The sequence below is a fragment of the Meles meles genome, chromosome 6 (assembly GCF_922984935.1).
Source record: "Meles meles chromosome 6, mMelMel3.1 paternal haplotype, whole genome shotgun sequence".
NCBI lineage: Eukaryota > Metazoa > Chordata > Mammalia > Carnivora > Mustelidae > Meles > Meles meles.
In genome coordinates this window covers 114,339,173-114,356,844 of record NC_060071.1, presented here as the reverse complement: position 1 = coordinate 114,356,844, position 17,672 = coordinate 114,339,173, and the positions used below count along the sequence as shown (strand labels likewise).

General features: G+C 38.4%; 1 protein-coding gene across 3 annotated transcripts in view; it reads left to right on the top strand.

Moving 5' to 3' along the window:
• PPP2R5E (protein phosphatase 2 regulatory subunit B'epsilon) overlaps positions 1 to 17,672 on the top strand; it is a 146,300-nt gene that overhangs the window by 105,267 nt on the left and 23,361 nt on the right. For all 3 annotated transcript variants that reach the window (XM_046008673.1, XM_046008672.1, XM_046008671.1), the window contains exon 5: positions 2,116 to 2,208. In XM_046008673.1, coding sequence (XP_045864629.1) covers positions 2,116 to 2,208 — 93 coding nt within the window. The remainder of the gene's footprint in view (positions 1 to 2,115; positions 2,209 to 17,672) is intronic.

Here is a 17,672-nt window from a genome sequence, read left to right as displayed (position 1 = left end):
TTGAACTTTATCGTTTATCAAAACTTAGACTTTTTGATAAAATTGGAGATTTTAAGGAATAGGACTTTGGATACTATGTAATAAAACTTGTCAGCATGAGAAAAATCTTCATAAGTCGGTGAACCAGTATTTTCCAGTTGGCCAGTGAATGATGTTAGAAAGCCATGCATGGGTAAAAATCCTTTCAAAGTGTAAGACAGACAATTGAAATTTAGTGTTACAGAGTATGAAAAATTCATTGATTTTGGCTTCAGATGCTGCATTGCGACTTCTGTTTAAGAAACTCAAGTTTTGGTGTAGTATCAAAGAAGAATTTTCACAATTATGTGAAAAGACTGAAAATACTAATCCTTTTTCATACTGTTAGATCTGCATGAAGCTTGATTTCTTTATATACTTCCACCAAAACAGTATATTGTAACGGATTGAATATGGAAGCGGACAATAATCTGTTTTCTAATACTCAATTAAAGAGATTTTTCAAAAATAAGAAAAATAATGCTTTTTAGTAATTCTCTTCAGAAAATAGTTATTTCCCACAAAAATAGTTATTTCCCGCATTAACGGATGTTAATATGTAATATATTTTATTGGTTTAAAATGAAATAGTAAGTATGTATTTTAAATTTTCTCAGGTTGTGTTTCTGACTTTACATATGTAAATATATGTATTTTTCATGTATATATGTCATATATATAAAAGGTTTGGAATCTTAACAATTTTTAAATGTAAAGGAACAAGACTGAAAAGTTTGAGAACGCTGTTTAGGCAAAAGTTACAATGATGTTATGTGTTAGTCACTGTACATAGCGCTTTATATACATGATCACATTTAATCTTAGGGATTGTCATCCCCTGTTATTCAGGTGAAGAAACAGTCTTAGAGAAATGAATTTGCCTAGGGTTACACAGTTAGTAAGGGACAGAGCTAGTCTTCCAACCCAGTGCCTGTCTGTTTCTTGTTAAAAGTTCTGTTTTTAACAAGATGGGATCAGGAGGGAGACAAACCATAAGAGACTCTCAATCTCACAAAACAAATTGAGGGTTGTGGTGGCGGGGAGGGAGAGGGTGGTTGGGTTATGGACATGGGGGAGGGTATGTGCTAGGGTGAGTGCTGTGAAGTGTAAACCTGGCAATTTAGAGACCTGTACCCCTGGGGCTAGTAATACATTATATGTTAATTAAAAAAAAAGATTAATCAATTACCTAAAAAAAAAAGTTCTGTTTTTTATATACTGTTCTATACTCCACCAGGATCTAATGTATACTTTAACATAGATTTATTCTCAAAGAGCATAAACAGTGATCTTCTACTGTTTACCAGAATGATTATTTGAGATTGACTCTACAGATGAGGATATTTTTATTCTGTGCAGATGAGAGTATTCTGATAAACTATCATGTATTGGGTAGAGGAGTGTAAATTGCCATACATTTTCTGAAAGGAGATTTAGCGTGGGTGTTGAAAATCCTAAAATGTTTGGATATGTCTTGCCCTAACAATTCCACTTGTAGAAATATTTCCTTGTGAAGTAATTGAGCAAATACTCCCTGATATATATTATATAATACACATTGTGGCATAATTTGATGTAGAAGTAAATCAGAAGCTATTTAGACGTCCAAACATAGGAGATTGGTTAAATCGATTATGAATAATGGAATAATTCATTATAAATTATGTATAATGGCCTATTTATAGCTACTAAGAATGATAACTTAGATATTATTGACATCATTTGTATGTTTAGATGGTAAAAGTAACTTGAAAACTATATAGAAATATATTTATAGTTCATTGATAAGTTCTATCTTATTGATAAGATAGAAAAAAATCAGGTTCATACCTTAAATTGTCAGCAGTGGTTATCATAAATGGTTAGGCAGTGGGGGATTTTTATTTGCTTTGTTTGGCTGTGTTTTCAGATTTTTAATTTAAAAAGTTAAACATAATAGCAATCATGAGCCACAAGAAGGACTAGCATAGCTTATAACTGATATTAAAACTCAGTTTTCTAAGCCCTGTCAGCTTTAGTGTTACAGGCTTTTAAGGTTTTTTGATACTACGCTCAGTGAATTATAATTTGAAATTAACTATAATCTGTTTATTGCAGCTTGTATATGAATTTTTCATACGATTTTTGGAAAGCCAAGAATTCCAACCCAGCATTGCCAAAAAATACATAGATCAGAAATTTGTATTACAGGTAAGCAAAACAGAGAAAGTTTTATGGTTGCATGTATTCGTTATTCAGTTGTAACACTTTACCTTTTCTCTTGATTGTTTAAAAATCTTTCCGCAATGGGTATATCACCTTTTAAACCAATACTGTATACATAAGTTAGTTCCATTATTGCCCATTAAAAGTAATAGGTACTTCATGGGGCGCCTGGGTGGCTCAGTGGTTTAAAGCCTCTGCCTTTGGCTCAGGTCATGATCCCAGGGTCCTGGGATTGAGCCCCGCATCGGGTTCTCTGCTCAGCAGGGAGCCTGCTTCCTCCTCTCTCTCTCTCTGCCTGCCTCTCTGCCTACTTGAAATCTCTGTCTGTCAAATAAACAAAATCTTAAAAAAAAAAAAGTAATAAGTACTTCTTTAATTTATTGTTAGTTTATTGATGGAAATTAATTTTGTTTTAAACAACAAGGAATGATAATGCCTAAATCTCTGCAGTTTCTTAAAATTTAATTATAAAGGAATTTCATTTATAGGACCTCGAGTTTGTGTGAATTTTTGTGTAGCCTGAAAACTCCTATTTGCATAAGGATTCTTAAGGAACTATTGCATAGATCTGTTAAAACTGAATAAGCATGGTCGAGAGCATAAATAACCTTCACCAAATAAAGTCAGATACTAATGAGCTTTCACAGCTAGAAAATAGCACTGTTTAATACCTTAAAATTCCTCTCTAAAGTGATTAACTCTCACCCATCTGTTTGGAGCTTCTCGGGGTGTGTATTCTTATTGATTTGCCATTTTATATTTTATAACAGTAGACCACATCTTCCTTTTTACCTGGGACTTGGGAATGTTCGTGACATTGAATTTTTAGGTAACACCTTCTTGGTCCTGTTGTTGATATTCATCTCTAAAAATCGGTACTTGAGCCAGCTGGTGTATGGGTATTGTAATTCCTTTTTAAGTGATTAATAAACACCTCATGTTGATAAGAATAAATATCTATCTCCTAGTGAGCCAGTAAGCAGAACTTCAAAGATCAGATATTACTTTGGCCACCTGGATAAAGATTGATAACATTTTTGATTACCTCATTTCCCCTCCTTAATTCAATTAATAAATTCAGAATTTGGGATGTGTTCAGTTGAGAGGCTTTGGAAAAAGAGAGGTAGGTAAATAGGTGGATACATGGAACATTGGGTAAATAGGTCGACTGATCCAGATTTTTATACCAAGAAGGCAAAATGCATTTCAGACAAAAAAGCAACACGTAACAGGTCTGTGTTTTGTACTGGAAAGTCCTTGCATTTATAAAGCACTCCATAATTGTCAGAGCATCTTTATATACATTTTTTTTATTCATACCATAATCTAAAACAGACACAGCTAAATTTCAGGCCCATTTTGTAGATGAATAAACTGGGGTCTAGAAACTTCTTCAAGTTTCCCCAAGCACATTTCCTGTTCTGGTTTTCTGTCCCTTATGTCATGATGCCTCCTTGTGATTCCCCTCACTGTAACTTGGAATGACTTCAAGGCAGGACTAGCCCTCACTTCTCAACACTAACGAAATATTAAAGTTCCTTTATATTTATGGTAAATTAAAATACCCAAGAAGATCAGATAGTGAAGCCTGTGTTTAGTTTACATGGAAACAGTAAGAACTAGGATCTCAGGATGAAGCCAGTGCTTTTTTTATGTGAAGAGCGTGCTAGGCCCAGCTCACTGTGTTCTTCGTGGTCGATGGGTACTGGTGATAAAAAAGCTTATAAGCGTAAAACATCAGAGAAACCCAGACTTGAAAAGGGGTGTTCCAGGGTGTCTGTTCTAGTTCTTCACCCAGTGAGTTAGTCTCCTTTGAGACCCTGAGAAGGGGTGACTCCCATTTACTCTTTTGTAGTGAGGAAGGACCATGTATCTGGGCAGATTGTTCTGTTTTTATTAGAAAGTTCTTTATGTTGAACCTCCCTATACCTTGTACCCTTTGGCCTTATTTTCCCAGACTAGTCCTTTAGTGTTCACTAACTTGGACATAACGTTTCAGGTCTTAGAACACAGCACTTATGTTTACCTCTTGGCTTTTTCTTAGGAACTGGAGTAGAGTAGCAGCTCAAATGCTTGTAGCCTCATTTATAACAAGTTGGTGACCAGGTGTCGGACAATAGGAGGTAGACAGGTTTCTATGAAAGGGAGCTTTGGCTGCCCCTCTTCTTTCAGTTAGACACCCCTCCCCCCCCAGAGAAACAAATCCAGATTTTTATGTGAAATGTTCTGGTGAACTAAACCCATCTGCCTTCTGGATCTAGCTTAGCAGCTGTCAGTTTGCATTCTCTGTTCTAGACTGTGTCCTTACTTCTGTCAGCCCTATCTCGTTTGTCTGTTTTGGAAGTCTTCAGCATGTGTCCATTTGTCTTTAAAAGTGATGTCTGTGTCTAAACATAGCGCCCTGAGCCTGGCCTGTCCCCCACAGCTTAGAGTTGGGTTCTACATTCCCTTGTGTGGGTCTCTTAAAGGGCAAGTCCCATTAGCTATTCTTGCTGCTCCATGGTACTGTTAACTTATGTTAAGCTTGTGGTCTTGAACTGATTTCTTTTTTTTTTTTTTTAAGATTTTATTTATTTGACAGACAGATCACAAGCAGGCAGAGAAGCAGGCAGAGAGAGAGGTGGGGAAACAGGCTCCCCACTGAGTGGAGAGCCCGATGCAGGGCTTGATCCCAGGACCCTGAGACCACGACCTGAGCCGAAGGCAGAGGCTTTAACCCACTGAGCCACCCAGGCGCCCCTTGAACTGATTTCTAATTTAGCTTTATACATGATGTTGTAAAGATATGTTTTCCCTTGCTTTTTGTTCATCGCACAGTTTCCCTTTTAATCTAAGTGTAAGCTTTGACATATATTCCTGCAGAATATCATTTCTTCCAAGCCTTTTAAAGTCTTTCTCGATCTTGAGTCTGTCTTCCACTGTATTCGTTGTGCCTTCCCTCTTTATCACATCTTTGACTTTCTTGACTGTGCTAGTAGCTCTTGGTTTCATCTCAGGTTATTGATTAAAATTGTTAGAATAGCCAGCACTGGTGACAGAGGCCTTCGGCATGTCTTTAGCAGCTTTCCTCTCTTTTAGCACAGGTTCATTAATCAGCAGTCTTTGTATTCCATCCTCAGACCTGTTAGAAATTTACTCTAGAATAGCATCATCCTTCTTATATTTTAAAATTCTGTTCAGGGAGCCTGGGGGGTGCAATCAGTTGAGCATCCGAGTCTTGGTTTCGGCTCAGGTTGTGATCTCAGGTTTGTGAGCTCGAGCCCTGCGTCAGGCTCTCTGCTCAGCGCAGAGTCTGCTTGGGACCCTATCTTCCTCTCCCTTTGCTCCCTGCCCCTAAAATAAATACATAAATCTTCTTTAAAAAAAATGCTTAAAAATTTTTGTTGTTGTTGTTCATTAGGAGAGTGGAGAGACTGTCTGATGCTCTGGTAGAAGCCAGCGCTGTGTCTTTACAGCATCCCCTTATCTATGGGCCTTGAGACTTTCTCATAAAAAGGAATGCCATTCATATGCCTTGGGACATTCGTGAACTTCTGGGGGCTACTGTTTTTTTATTGGTAATTTTGTCCCAAGTACTTAAAACCCATGTGATTGATCATCTGTCTCTGAGTTTTGCCAGAGACAAGAAATCGAGTACATAGTGAGTCCTTCTATAGCCCTTGCCTCATTTTTACAACCTTTGCCTCTTTTACCTTCCCTCTGCTAGGTCTTTTGATGAACTCAACCTTCACCCCAAGGCTCCCAGAAGTTCCTGAATTTGTCAGGAAAGGGATAGGCAGAGTATTGGCAAAATCAGTAACGCCACTGGGTTGTACTTGAATGTAATCATATGACTAACAGAGCATTACCCATCATGTTGGGGTAAACCCTGGGTGCCAATTAGCTGCCATTTTCCAGAATACCCTGTTCATTCATGTTGGTAACCTGTTACATTGTTCTGCTGCCCCCTTTCCTACCCTTTAGTCTACTGATGATTTACCTGGAATCCCAGCCCCCCTCTCGGAATGGGGTCACAATCCCCTATGTAATCTGAGCTCCTTTTCTGGGAGATTTGTTTCCAACCTGAGATCGGGTTGGCCTTTTGGAACTTAAGGTATTGTTGCTGTGATTCCATCCCACCCCTCCCCACTGCCTTTTCCTCCTGCCACCATGTCTTACCTGTCTCTGAGCTTCAGCTCCTTTGTTTATGTACCCTATAGCCAACTTATTCATTATTTACACCCCGGCTTTCCCCTGCTTGTTCCTCTCCCCACAGCCCCCCATTGTGCCACCTAGTCCTGGTGTGTTTGTACCTAAGCCTGGTTTTCTTATGACATGAGAACCCTCATACCTTCCCCTCTTGCAAGTCGGGATGACATTGATTGCATTCTTCATCTTTGAGCAGATTTTTTATTCTCTGGGGATTCTCAAAAGGAATTTTGGTGATCTCAACTTAAAACTTTTTTATTTAGTTAGACATAATTTATTCTAGCCATGAGATTTAAACCTTATTTTCTATAGCGGCTAGCTGTATTCTTTACAGTCTATTCTGACTCTCATTTTTCCCATCAATAAAGACAAAAGCAAAATAAGAATTGAGCTATTTCAACATGATGTAGTGGAAAGAAAATTAACAAGCTGTGGATTTGCATCCTGACTCCTCTGTGTACTTTAAGTAGTATATATTACAGGAGCTAAGAATGTGTGCTGTGGGGTAAGTCAGAACTGCCTTAAAACCCCGGCTTTCCCACCTACTTGGCAATGTGACTTTCAGCCATTTACTACACTCTCTGTCCAAGCTCGAGTCTCCTCATTTGTAACATGAGGTGACAGGAAAATAGGATGTGCCCCCAAACTGATAGTTGTTAAATCTGCTTAAGTTAAATCTGCTTGAGTTGGCACTGTACATACAAAGACAGGCTCCCTCCCTTCACTTGTAAACAAATACTTGAAAACTTGGGCAGATGTTTTACTTTTCTGAGCATCAGTGTTTTCTTCTGTAAAATGGCTGTAATGGTGACCTCTCTTTCAACAAGTAGACTTGTTCTGAGATAAAATGGTCTGACTTGTAAAAACATCTGCTGGTACCATGCATGGTTTATAATAGTTGCTCATTAAATACTAATTCCTTTTTTTTATATACTCCTCATACTATTATTATCTACCCACATTAGCAGAATATCTTATTTTTCTTGATTCCAGTATTAATTTTAATATCTCCACCTTTTGAAATGAATTGTAAAAGTTTATGTGAAACTTAAAGGAAAATTTTGCAAGGAAGCCTTGAATAAATAACATACTCCTAGATGGGAAATTTGCCATCATGAGGATATCCATAGAATCTCAAGTTAATTTATACATTTGGTGCAGTTCTAATTACAATTTCAGTAGTTTCGGGGCACCTGGGCCACTCAATCAGTTAAACATCTGCCTTTAGCTCAGGTCATCATCCCAGAGTCCTGGGACCGCATCCCATGTCAGGTTCCCTGCTTAACAGGAGAGTCTGCTTCTCCCTCTCCCTCACCCCATTCATGTTCTCTCTCTCTCTCTCCTTCTCAAATAAAAAATAAAATCTTTAAAAAAATTTCAGTAGTTCAGTAGTTTTTTTATTTGAAAATTTCAAAAGTTCATGAAATAGACATTTTTAAAAAAGAAAAGTATTATGATCCCTTGCCTGTTAGATATTAAAACATACAAATGTTTATTATATATAACTATAAAGGTACATAAATGAAAACAGTATGGCGTAGGGCCTCCTGGATGGCTCAGTCGGTTAAGCATCCAACTCTTGATTTTGGCTCAGGTACTGATTTCAGTGTTGTGAGATTGAGCCCTGCCCTTAGCACAGAGCCTGCTTGAGATTCTCTCTCTGCCTTTCTTCTCTCTCTGCCTCTCCCCTCACTCGTGTGCTATAAACAAAAAAACAAACAAATGAACAAATAAAAATCTTAAAAAAAGAAAAACCACCACCACAACAAACCAGTGTGGCATGGATACAGTGGGAGACTGGAACATAGCAGAGGCTTGGATGGAAAAGACCCTTCTTAGTATACCAAAAACCCACAAAAATGTACCTATGCATAGATAAATAGAGATGTGTGTTGTGCATACATATATATTAACTTGCTCAGAAGAGGAAAACTGATGGAGTATTCTGTCAATTTAAATTCTATCAACTTAAATTTTATCCACTGTGCAATTCCTTAAGTAGTCAGGTGGGTACACAAAGATATATGTACAAGGATATTGAATACGTCATTGTTAATAATTATTAGAAATATTGGAAGCAATTTAAGAGTTCCTCACTAGGGGGTTAGTTGAATAAACCATGGACATTCATATAATGGAATATTCAGATTTAAAGAGAGTGAGAGCTACACATGATCTATTTTTAAGTGAAACATGCACGTTCTGGAACAGTATGAATTTTTTGAATCTGAGTCTTATTTTAGGGAAAGGAGTTTTTGTATATGCACTAAAAATTTTGGAAGGCAGTACACCAAATTGTTGTTAATCATCTGGTAGAATGTGATTATATATGATGATCACCACTTTCTAATTTTTGTATTTTTCTATTTTTTAACATTTAAAAAATAATGAACAAATATGTTATAATTAGTATGAGTAGTAAAAATATCTAGATTACAAGTACATTCTTATTTTGTGGCCTGACATTTCTCATAAGCCTCAGCTGATTCTGTGCATTAGGCTTCCTAAGACGGTTTCTGTAAGACTGCCCCGTTCATTTGTACTTCACATTTGTTGTGTTTCCTTCCTTTCATCACTTATATATGTATATGTCCTTTTGAAATCTGAAGTTCTGGGGTGCCTGGGTGGCTCAGTCAGTTAAGCGTTTTCCTTCCGCTCAGGTCATCATCCCAAGGTCCTGGGATCGAGCCCCGCATCGGGCTCCCTGCTCGGTGGAGAGCCTGCTTCTCCCTCTCCCTCTGCCTGCTGCCCCGCCTACTTGTCTCTCCATCTCTCTGACAAATAAATAAAAAAATATAAAATGAAATAAAATCTGAAGTTCAATGGAAAGCTGCCAGTATTGCCTAAAGAGTCCTTTTCAATACTAATTTTTGTCCTCATCAGGAAGCCGTATAGATTGGTGGTTAAGTGTATATATGCTGGTTTGAATTCAGACTCTGGCATTTTTTTTTTTTTTTAAGATTTTATTTATCTATTTGACAGACAGAGATCACAAGTGAGCAGAAAGGCAGACAGAGAGAGGAGGAAGCAGGCTCCCCGCTGAGCAGACAGCCTGATGTGGGGCTCGATCCCAGAACCCTGGGATCATGACCTGAGCCGAAGGCAGAGGCTTTAACCCACTGAGCCACCCAGGCTCTGGCATTTTTGTAGTGCATGGCCTTGGGCAGGTTCTGTGACTGCCTTACCTCAGTTTCCTCATCTGCAAAATATCCACAATACAATGCCCAGGTTGTTGTGGAGATTTAATAAGCGAATACAGACATAGCACTTGGAACAATTCCTGACAAGAGTCAGTGGTCAGTAAATGTTATGTTACTGCTGTAACTGCTATTTTGATTAGGATCAGTTCTTGTTTTGAGAATCTTCTTTTGGGAGCGCCTGGGTGGCTCAGTGGGTTAAAGCCTCTGTGTTTGGCTCAGGTGGTGATCCCAGGGTCCTGGTATCTAGCCCCGCATCAGGCTCTCTGCACAGCAGGGAGCCTGCTTCCTCCTCTCTCTCTGCCTGCCTCTCTGCCTCCTTGTGATCTCTGTCTGTCAAATGTCAAATAATAAATAAAATCTTTAAAAAAAAATAATCTTCTTTTGTAATACCTTCTAGAATAGCCTCAGGATGCGAAGTCATATGGTGTTGGTCTATCAGCATCTTAACTAGCATGTTACAAATTTTTGAAATCCGACTTAAACCATTCTAAAAATCAAAGAAACCCTTTGGACTCAATTTATATGGCTCCTCTCTGGCTATTGAGATTTTTTTTTTCAGATGTTAAATGTGGTCTCTCCTGATCTTGGGTTCATTTCACCATTGATTTCTTCCAGTGTTAGAAGTAAATGTTTATTGGTGCCAGGATCATATACCTTTAACAGGTGAAAAACAGGGGTAACACATTCAGATCTTTACAGAGACCAGACAAGTGGTAGGTAATGGTGTAGTCTAGATGTGACAGGGAGCGACCGAAACAGTAATGACCTAGAGAGGTCAAGAGAACCTGGAAATCTAGATTTTTGTGTGGGCCAGACAAAACTCTCTGTGACTTGTATGTACCGTTGAAGAGTTGGCTGTTTTTTTAATTTAAGAATGGTATGACTGACTGATTTGTTTAAATTTCATTGTAATTTTTATTAAATCTAGATTTACATAACCTTTAGCATTTCTTATGCACTTAATCTAAGTCTTTACACAAGAAAGCTGTCAGATTATTAAGGATAGTCAATTGATTACATAGTGCACTCCTGTCTATAGTAATGTTGTTGATTTTAGACATAGTAACTGCCTTTATGCTCTAAAGCGTGCAGCCTGGCTTAGGTTTATGGAACGTGTCTCTTCCCAATAAAGATAATTTTCATCTGTGTTAGGACAGTTGGGAAAATGGTTTCTTTATGATCTCGGCTCCCCCCGCCCCCCAGCCAAAGATGGGTTGCCAAACCCTGAATTATTTCACTGGGTGTATTATTGTGGCAGGAGTTTAGTAGCATATTTCTAAAGACTGCTTTCAACCACTCTGCAAATCTGAAAAGCAGTCAGTGGTTGCTAAGAGACATACTATTCAAGCGTCCCCATAAACATATGTACTGCTGGAGATTGCGATTTAGCGTTTGTATTTCACATTTGCAGTTATATTTAGCTGAAAGGTGCCGTAATTATCATGCAAATTATGCAAATAGTGTACCCTGTCCTTAAAAGTCACCTTTTATTATTGTGCTTTAAAAATCAAGGCAATAAATAAATAAATACTCAAGACACATTGGATATGACACAGACCAACCTGTTAAAAAATTTTAAGTTCTAAACTGAAATAAATTCCACGAGGCCTTGAATCTCAGCTCTAATACAAAGAGCTGTTTTCCAAACGAGTTCCTTGAATATGCCAAAATGTTTGCATTTCTCTCTCAGAGTCTCTATAGCAAATAAAACTTAAGAGAACTTACTCGATCAGGAATTTTATCAGATAGCCATTACCAATTAAGAAGGCTCCTCTTCACCTCGCCCCATCCAGTCCATCCTATAGTGTAGTAACCTTGGAGAAGGGCTTCAGCGTTTTGGCTCCTGCGTCCAGAGCCAGCTCTGCGGTGTGCAGCTTGGACCGTGACTGTGACTCGGGGCCCTATGTCGAGAGGGGCCCTGTTATTGGTTTCATGCTTTGCTGTTGCTGTTTTTGAACTCTTTGTGGTTTTTGCACAAGGAGCACTGCATTTTCATTTTGGATTGGGCCCCACAAATTATGTAGCTAGTCCCTGCCTGCATCCCACTAAGTGCATCACTATGTAGAATAACCACTCTTTCTTGAAATGCTGACCAAATTGATTGTCTTAAAATTTTAAATCGCCAGCTTTTGTTGAATCAGTCTAAATGAAAGCTTAAGGGAGAAAAGAATGGACTTCTCTAGTTTGTGGGAAGAATGCCTGAAATTAGGAAGAAAATAAAAGCATTGCAACTTGGTAGATTTGTTCATATTTAAAGGACTTACACCTTTGAAATTTTTATACCAAGTTTCCAGAGGAGTCTTGAAGTCAGAATTGCTAGAAGCTTGTAATGTGTAACCTTTGGATCTTTTGTCCATACTGTGTTTCTCAGTGGTGCCCCCGTAGATCAACTCATTTGATGTGTTGGTCCTCTTGAGTGGTTTTCATTTGTTGGAGTCAGGCTGCTGTTGGCTCTTGCTGCTTGGTTCTGGACTGTTTTCTCATGAACAAAGGTGTTCAGAAGGTATTTTTCAGGTGGTAGAAGAGCTAAAGTTAAAGCCAGAAATATGGAGTCCTGATTTTAGTTTGGATGAAAACAGCATTTACATGAAAACATGTAAAATAGATGTAGAATAGCAATTTCATTGATTGTTTACTTAAGCATTACTGATGTTCTTTAAAATCTTTTTTACATGGAATGGGGCATAGTAGTTGCTTCTTTATCGTAGTAGAGGGCAGTTGGGCTTTTTGTTTCAAGCCTTTTGCTCTTAATTTTTAAAAAGAGTTTTAATTTGGGGCACCTGGGGTGGTGCAGTCGGTTAAGCATCCGACTCTTGGTTTCAGCTCAGGTCATGATCTCAGGGTCGCAAGACTGAGCCCCACATTGGACTCTGCTCAGTGTGGACTCTGCTCGAGATTCTCTTTCCCTCTCCCTCGGCCCCTTCTGCTCGTGCTCTCTCCCTTTCTCTCTCAAATAAATAAATCTTAAAATTTTTTTAATTAGTAAGTGATGTTTGTTTAAAAAAATTCAAGTATATTTACATGGATTATAAAGACAAATAGCAGTCTGCTGCCTCCGTCCTTCCCCAGCTGAGTCTCACTCTCTAGAAGTAACCACATTCAAGTCTTTCAGCTCTTTGCTTCTGTGTATCTCCATATCTCTAAGAGGCATTCTTGTACTGCTGTTTCTTGATTTTGAAAAACTTTTCCTATTATAAAACATTATATGTCTCCTTCTGTATCTCTCATGTCTACATCTTAATAATGTGGTTAGCTATGTCACAAAATCTAATGAAATGAAATTGTGTGTTGCATTAGTAGGACTGTGTACATGTTGTTCTCAGCCGAGACACATCTTATACTATAATTGCATTTCTTATAGAGCTTTTTTGAAAACCTCTGGGATGAATAATGATGTGCCTTATTTTTCACATGCTTGCTTTCCTGTGTATGGGTTACTAGTTCACTGCTCAGTTCTTCTCTGAGAGCACCGTGCAACTCTTCTCAGTCTGGCCCACGCATCAGCCAGTCTCAGTTCCATTGTTTTCCTTGGAGGCCTCCTTCCTGAAGCTGGAGCCCCTCATCCTGCTCTAGTCGGCACTGGTGGCTTCCCATAGGCTGTAGCCACAGTGGTTGTTCTGGGACTTCCCTTTGCCACTCTTCTGTACTGTGTTTTTTCTGGCTTATCGCCCTTTCTTTCATTTTGGCAGGATACATACTCTAGATGCTTCCTAAGAAAGTATGAATGGGATATAAATTTTTCAAGACCTAGTTCTCTAAACATGCCTTTTTCTACCCACATACTTGATTGACATTTTGGCCAGATATAGAGTTATGGGTTAGAACCCATATTTCCTCAGAAGTTTTAGGGAATTCTAAATTGTCCTCTATTTCCGGTGTTGGTATTGAGGAGGCCTGCACCGGCTGAACTCCTTATCCTTTACAGTGTCCTATTGTCTCCCTAAGCTTTTGAGATCTACTCTTTGTCCCCAGCATCCAGATAATTCAAAGTGATGTGCTTTGGTGCAGGTCTTTGTTTATTAATTGTGCAGAGAACATAATGGCCCTTATATATATTGAAACTCATGTCCTTTTTTTTTCTTTTAATTGCATTGAATTCTTTGTCAGATAATTTCATTTTCTTTGCTTTTGTGTCTCTGTACCTATTCTCTGTGCCTTTTTGGAATGCGTTGGACCTTCTGGATTGATCCTCTAGTTATCTTCTTTAAAATTGTCTTCTTTTGGTTATACTTTCAGGATACATTTGCTCATTTTAATGTTCCAGTTCTTCTGAACTTTTTATTTCTGTTATGTCCTGAATTTCCAAAAGTTCTTTTTTATTTTCTGAATATTCGTCTGTAACAGTTCTGGTTTTGTTTCAGGGATCCAGCAGATTTGTTTATTTCTGAGGATAAGTTCTTTTCCGTGTTTTTTTTGTTTGTTTGTTTTTTACTTGCATTGTGGCTATTTCCTCTGAGTTCTTCATGATTGTTTTGGTCTTGGACTTTTATGTTAGGATGTCTGATGATCCTTGGCCTCATAGTCACATGTTAGTCATCAAAGAGGCTTCTTAGGGCCATGTAAGAGCCTTGTTGGAACGTGTGTGTTTGCGCGCGCATGCCTGTGTGCATGCACACAGGTGGGAGACACTTAGAACACTGTGCAGAGACCTTTCTCTTTCATCAAGAAACTCTCAAATATCAATAGGTACCAATAGGTGCTTCCTCTTGAGGCTGTCAAGAGGCTGAGGCTGAGGTCCCTCAAAAGGGACCTTCTGATCCCCTACTTTCATCCAGAATTTTGGGGGCTTAGTTTCATTCTAAGAGACAGCAAAGGTCTCATTCTTCAGCATGCAGAGTTTTATTTAAGCCTTTTATTTTCAATAAATTTTTCATTTTACTGTGTACAGTGTCTTGAAGGCTAGAGATTTGCATGTTTATGCTCTCCAGACTTCGATTGTAAATCTTCAGTCCGCTGCTTGGGACATGGATCTGGGAGGTCTTGTTACTCTTTCGACAAACTTTCAACCGGGCCTCTTTTTCGCTCCCCACACCCTTGCCATCAAATATATCTGGCGTCTTCAATTCTTAAGCCTTTTAAGGGTTCTCTGGTGTGAACTAGCTTGCTTCTTGTTTGGCTTCCATCCCTGCTGGCAGAATGGAAAAACACTTAGCAGAGTGGAGAAAGAGGAAACCCAAGATAGTTACCCCTTGCCATCCACTTTCCATCTTTTTTTTTAATTTTTAATTTTTTTTTTTTTAAGATTTTATTTATTTACTTGACAGAGAGAGATCACAAGCAGACAGAGAGGCAGGCAGAGAGAGAGAGAGAGGGAAGCAGGCTCGCTGCCGAGCAGAGAGCCCGATGCGGGACTTGATCCCAGGACCCTGAGATCATGACCTGAGCCGAAGGCAGCGGCTTAACCCACTGAGCCACCCAGGCGCCCCCACTTTCCATCTTTGAAAAATTTGCAAACTTGTCTCCTTTGCTCTGTGTGTTTCTTCTTTATTTATTCCTTTATTCTCATCTCAGAGAGGGCTTGGGGGGGCAGAAAATTTCTCTCCCCTGTCTGATTGGAAGACCCTAACTCTTTTTCATTTTGCCCCTTCTCATCTTACTGTAATTTTTTTTATGATACTCAAAGGAGGGTTCTTTGGCTATATCACTGTACGGTTCATCCCTGTTTGTTAAATTCAGGAAGGGTGGTTTTGTAAACGAGGAGTCAGCATGTTGGCAGGTCTGTCTTTGCTCTGTAATCACCTTGGAAACTCTCCAGCTTCTTTTCTCTGACAAGTTGTTGCTATATTGTAGGGAGTACAGTCTGCTGGGCATTTATAGTTGCTGGATTGTATTTCTCATTGCTTTTTTTGAGGGGAGTGTATATATGACTAAGCACAGACATACTTTGTTTTGGAAATCAGAGCTCATCCTACTCCCCGTTTTTGGGCCTGTGCATTATTATACTTTTTCTTTTGTCTTTTACACCATAAAATCATCAAAAATATGTTCTGTAGAGCAGCATAAAAGTAATTTATATACTGTAATTTTTCTTTCTCATAGAATATTTTATATATATGTATACACACATATTTAGTTATTTATTTGTGTCTTTGTAAATGACTTAAGTTAGATGCTTGGGTATGTATGTTTTTTGAGGGCTTAATGAAAACTTTAGTTAAGTAATTTTTGCTTAATTACTTTATTTTCATTAAGCTCTTAAGATTAACAGTATATACGTAAGTGTAGTTGATTCAGGTTTTGCTAACAGTACACTCTCTCAGACTTTCTCTTATTTATGTTGGTTGCAGATTACTCATTACATCCTTTTACAACGCTTAAAAATAGAAACCAGATTTTAAAAATAGAACTTAAAAGGTTAATTATTTCCATCAACAAGGAATAAGAGTAGGTTAGAGATCTTACATCATTTTGTGTGTGTTGTAGATAAGAGATACTGAACCCACGGGACTTTTTTTTTTTTTTTTTTACTTATAATTGTCACATACCTTTCGTTCTTAGACTGTTTCCTGGGGAAATGTATAGTTGACTTCATTGCTTTCCCGATGGGCTCCAAGTTTGTTCAGTGGTGTGTGTGTGTGTGCGCAGCAACAAGGACAGTTCCTGGCATATGCAGAGATTGATTGATTGGCTGATTGATTGTGAGGCTGAATGGGCAGAGAGATGGCAGGTATTTTAATAGGATCTTCTCTTCTGATAGGCTGCTGGTGAAGGTATGTGTTGTTGAACCAGCCATGAGCACTCTCCCTCCACTTCAGCCTCCTAACTTCTTCATAGGTCAGCCTGGGTGTAACTTTCTCCGGAAGCACTCCCTATCACTCTGATCCTCCCAAATACAGTAGATTTGTCTGCTATGTATTTAGCATCTTAAACCACTTACGCTCTTTATTTACTTATATTCCTCATTTAGACTAGGCTCTGTGAAAGCTGATTGTGTCTGTCTTGCTCATCATTATATCCCTGAACCTTGCGCACTGGCTGGCTCTTAATAGGCACACATATTTATTTGAGATATTCATTTTTTTGGATGGGTGGATGGATGGATGACGTTGTGTAGCTAAAAATCGTGCCTGTTTCACTGACCAGTTTTAAAGATTCTCCTTCAGTTTGTACTTCCTGCCATTATCTGAAGGGCCATTCTTTGTCTATAATTTTGTCTTCTGCTCAGAGAAAAGCAGCGAGCAAAAGTAGATAATTTATTTGATTACTGCCCACTGAGTTATTCTCCTACTCTCTTAATTACCTGATTCATGCTTATGGAGGTCTTGATAGCTTCTTTGGTAATTAAGGTAGTCTGTGTTCCTTTGTAGACTGTCTATATGTTCTTGAAATATTTTACATTTACTATAGTAAATGTTTTTACCATAAAGTCAACTTAAGTATAAACAGTGAGTCTTGCTTTATTGTGATGATAATGAATATATGAGCAACACAGTAAAATTCAAACCAGTCTCCAGGTTCATTCTTCAGCTAAAGAAGAACCTGCCCAGAACCTGTCATTTAAAAAAAACAAAGCTTTATTGAGATATAATTCGTATACCATAAAATTCACCCTTTTAAAGTTTACAATTCAGTGTTTTTAGTGTATTCACCAACTTGTACAACCATCACTACTGGAAATTACAGAACATTTTTATCGTGCCTGAAAGAAACACCATGGTCCTTAGCAGACATTCTTCCTTCTGCTGTCTGTATGGATTGGCATATTCCAGATATTTCATATAAATGGAATTCTACAATAATTTTTTGTGTCCATCTTCTTTGACTTAGCATGATGCTTGAGAGGTCCATTTATGCAGTGGCATAGATCAATAGTCATTCCTTTTTATGGCTCAGTAGTAGTCCATTGGAGCACATTTTGCTCATCCATGCATGAGTTGGTGGACGTTAGGGTTGTTTCCAATTTGGGCTATTATGAATCATACTGCTCTGAACACTCATGTATGAGTGTTTTTGTTGGCAGGTTGATATCGGGATTCAGTTTTGAACTTTAGCTTACAAATGAGTAGAAACCTCAGGCACCTGGGTGGCTCAGTGGGTTAAGCCTCTTCCTTCAGCTCAGGT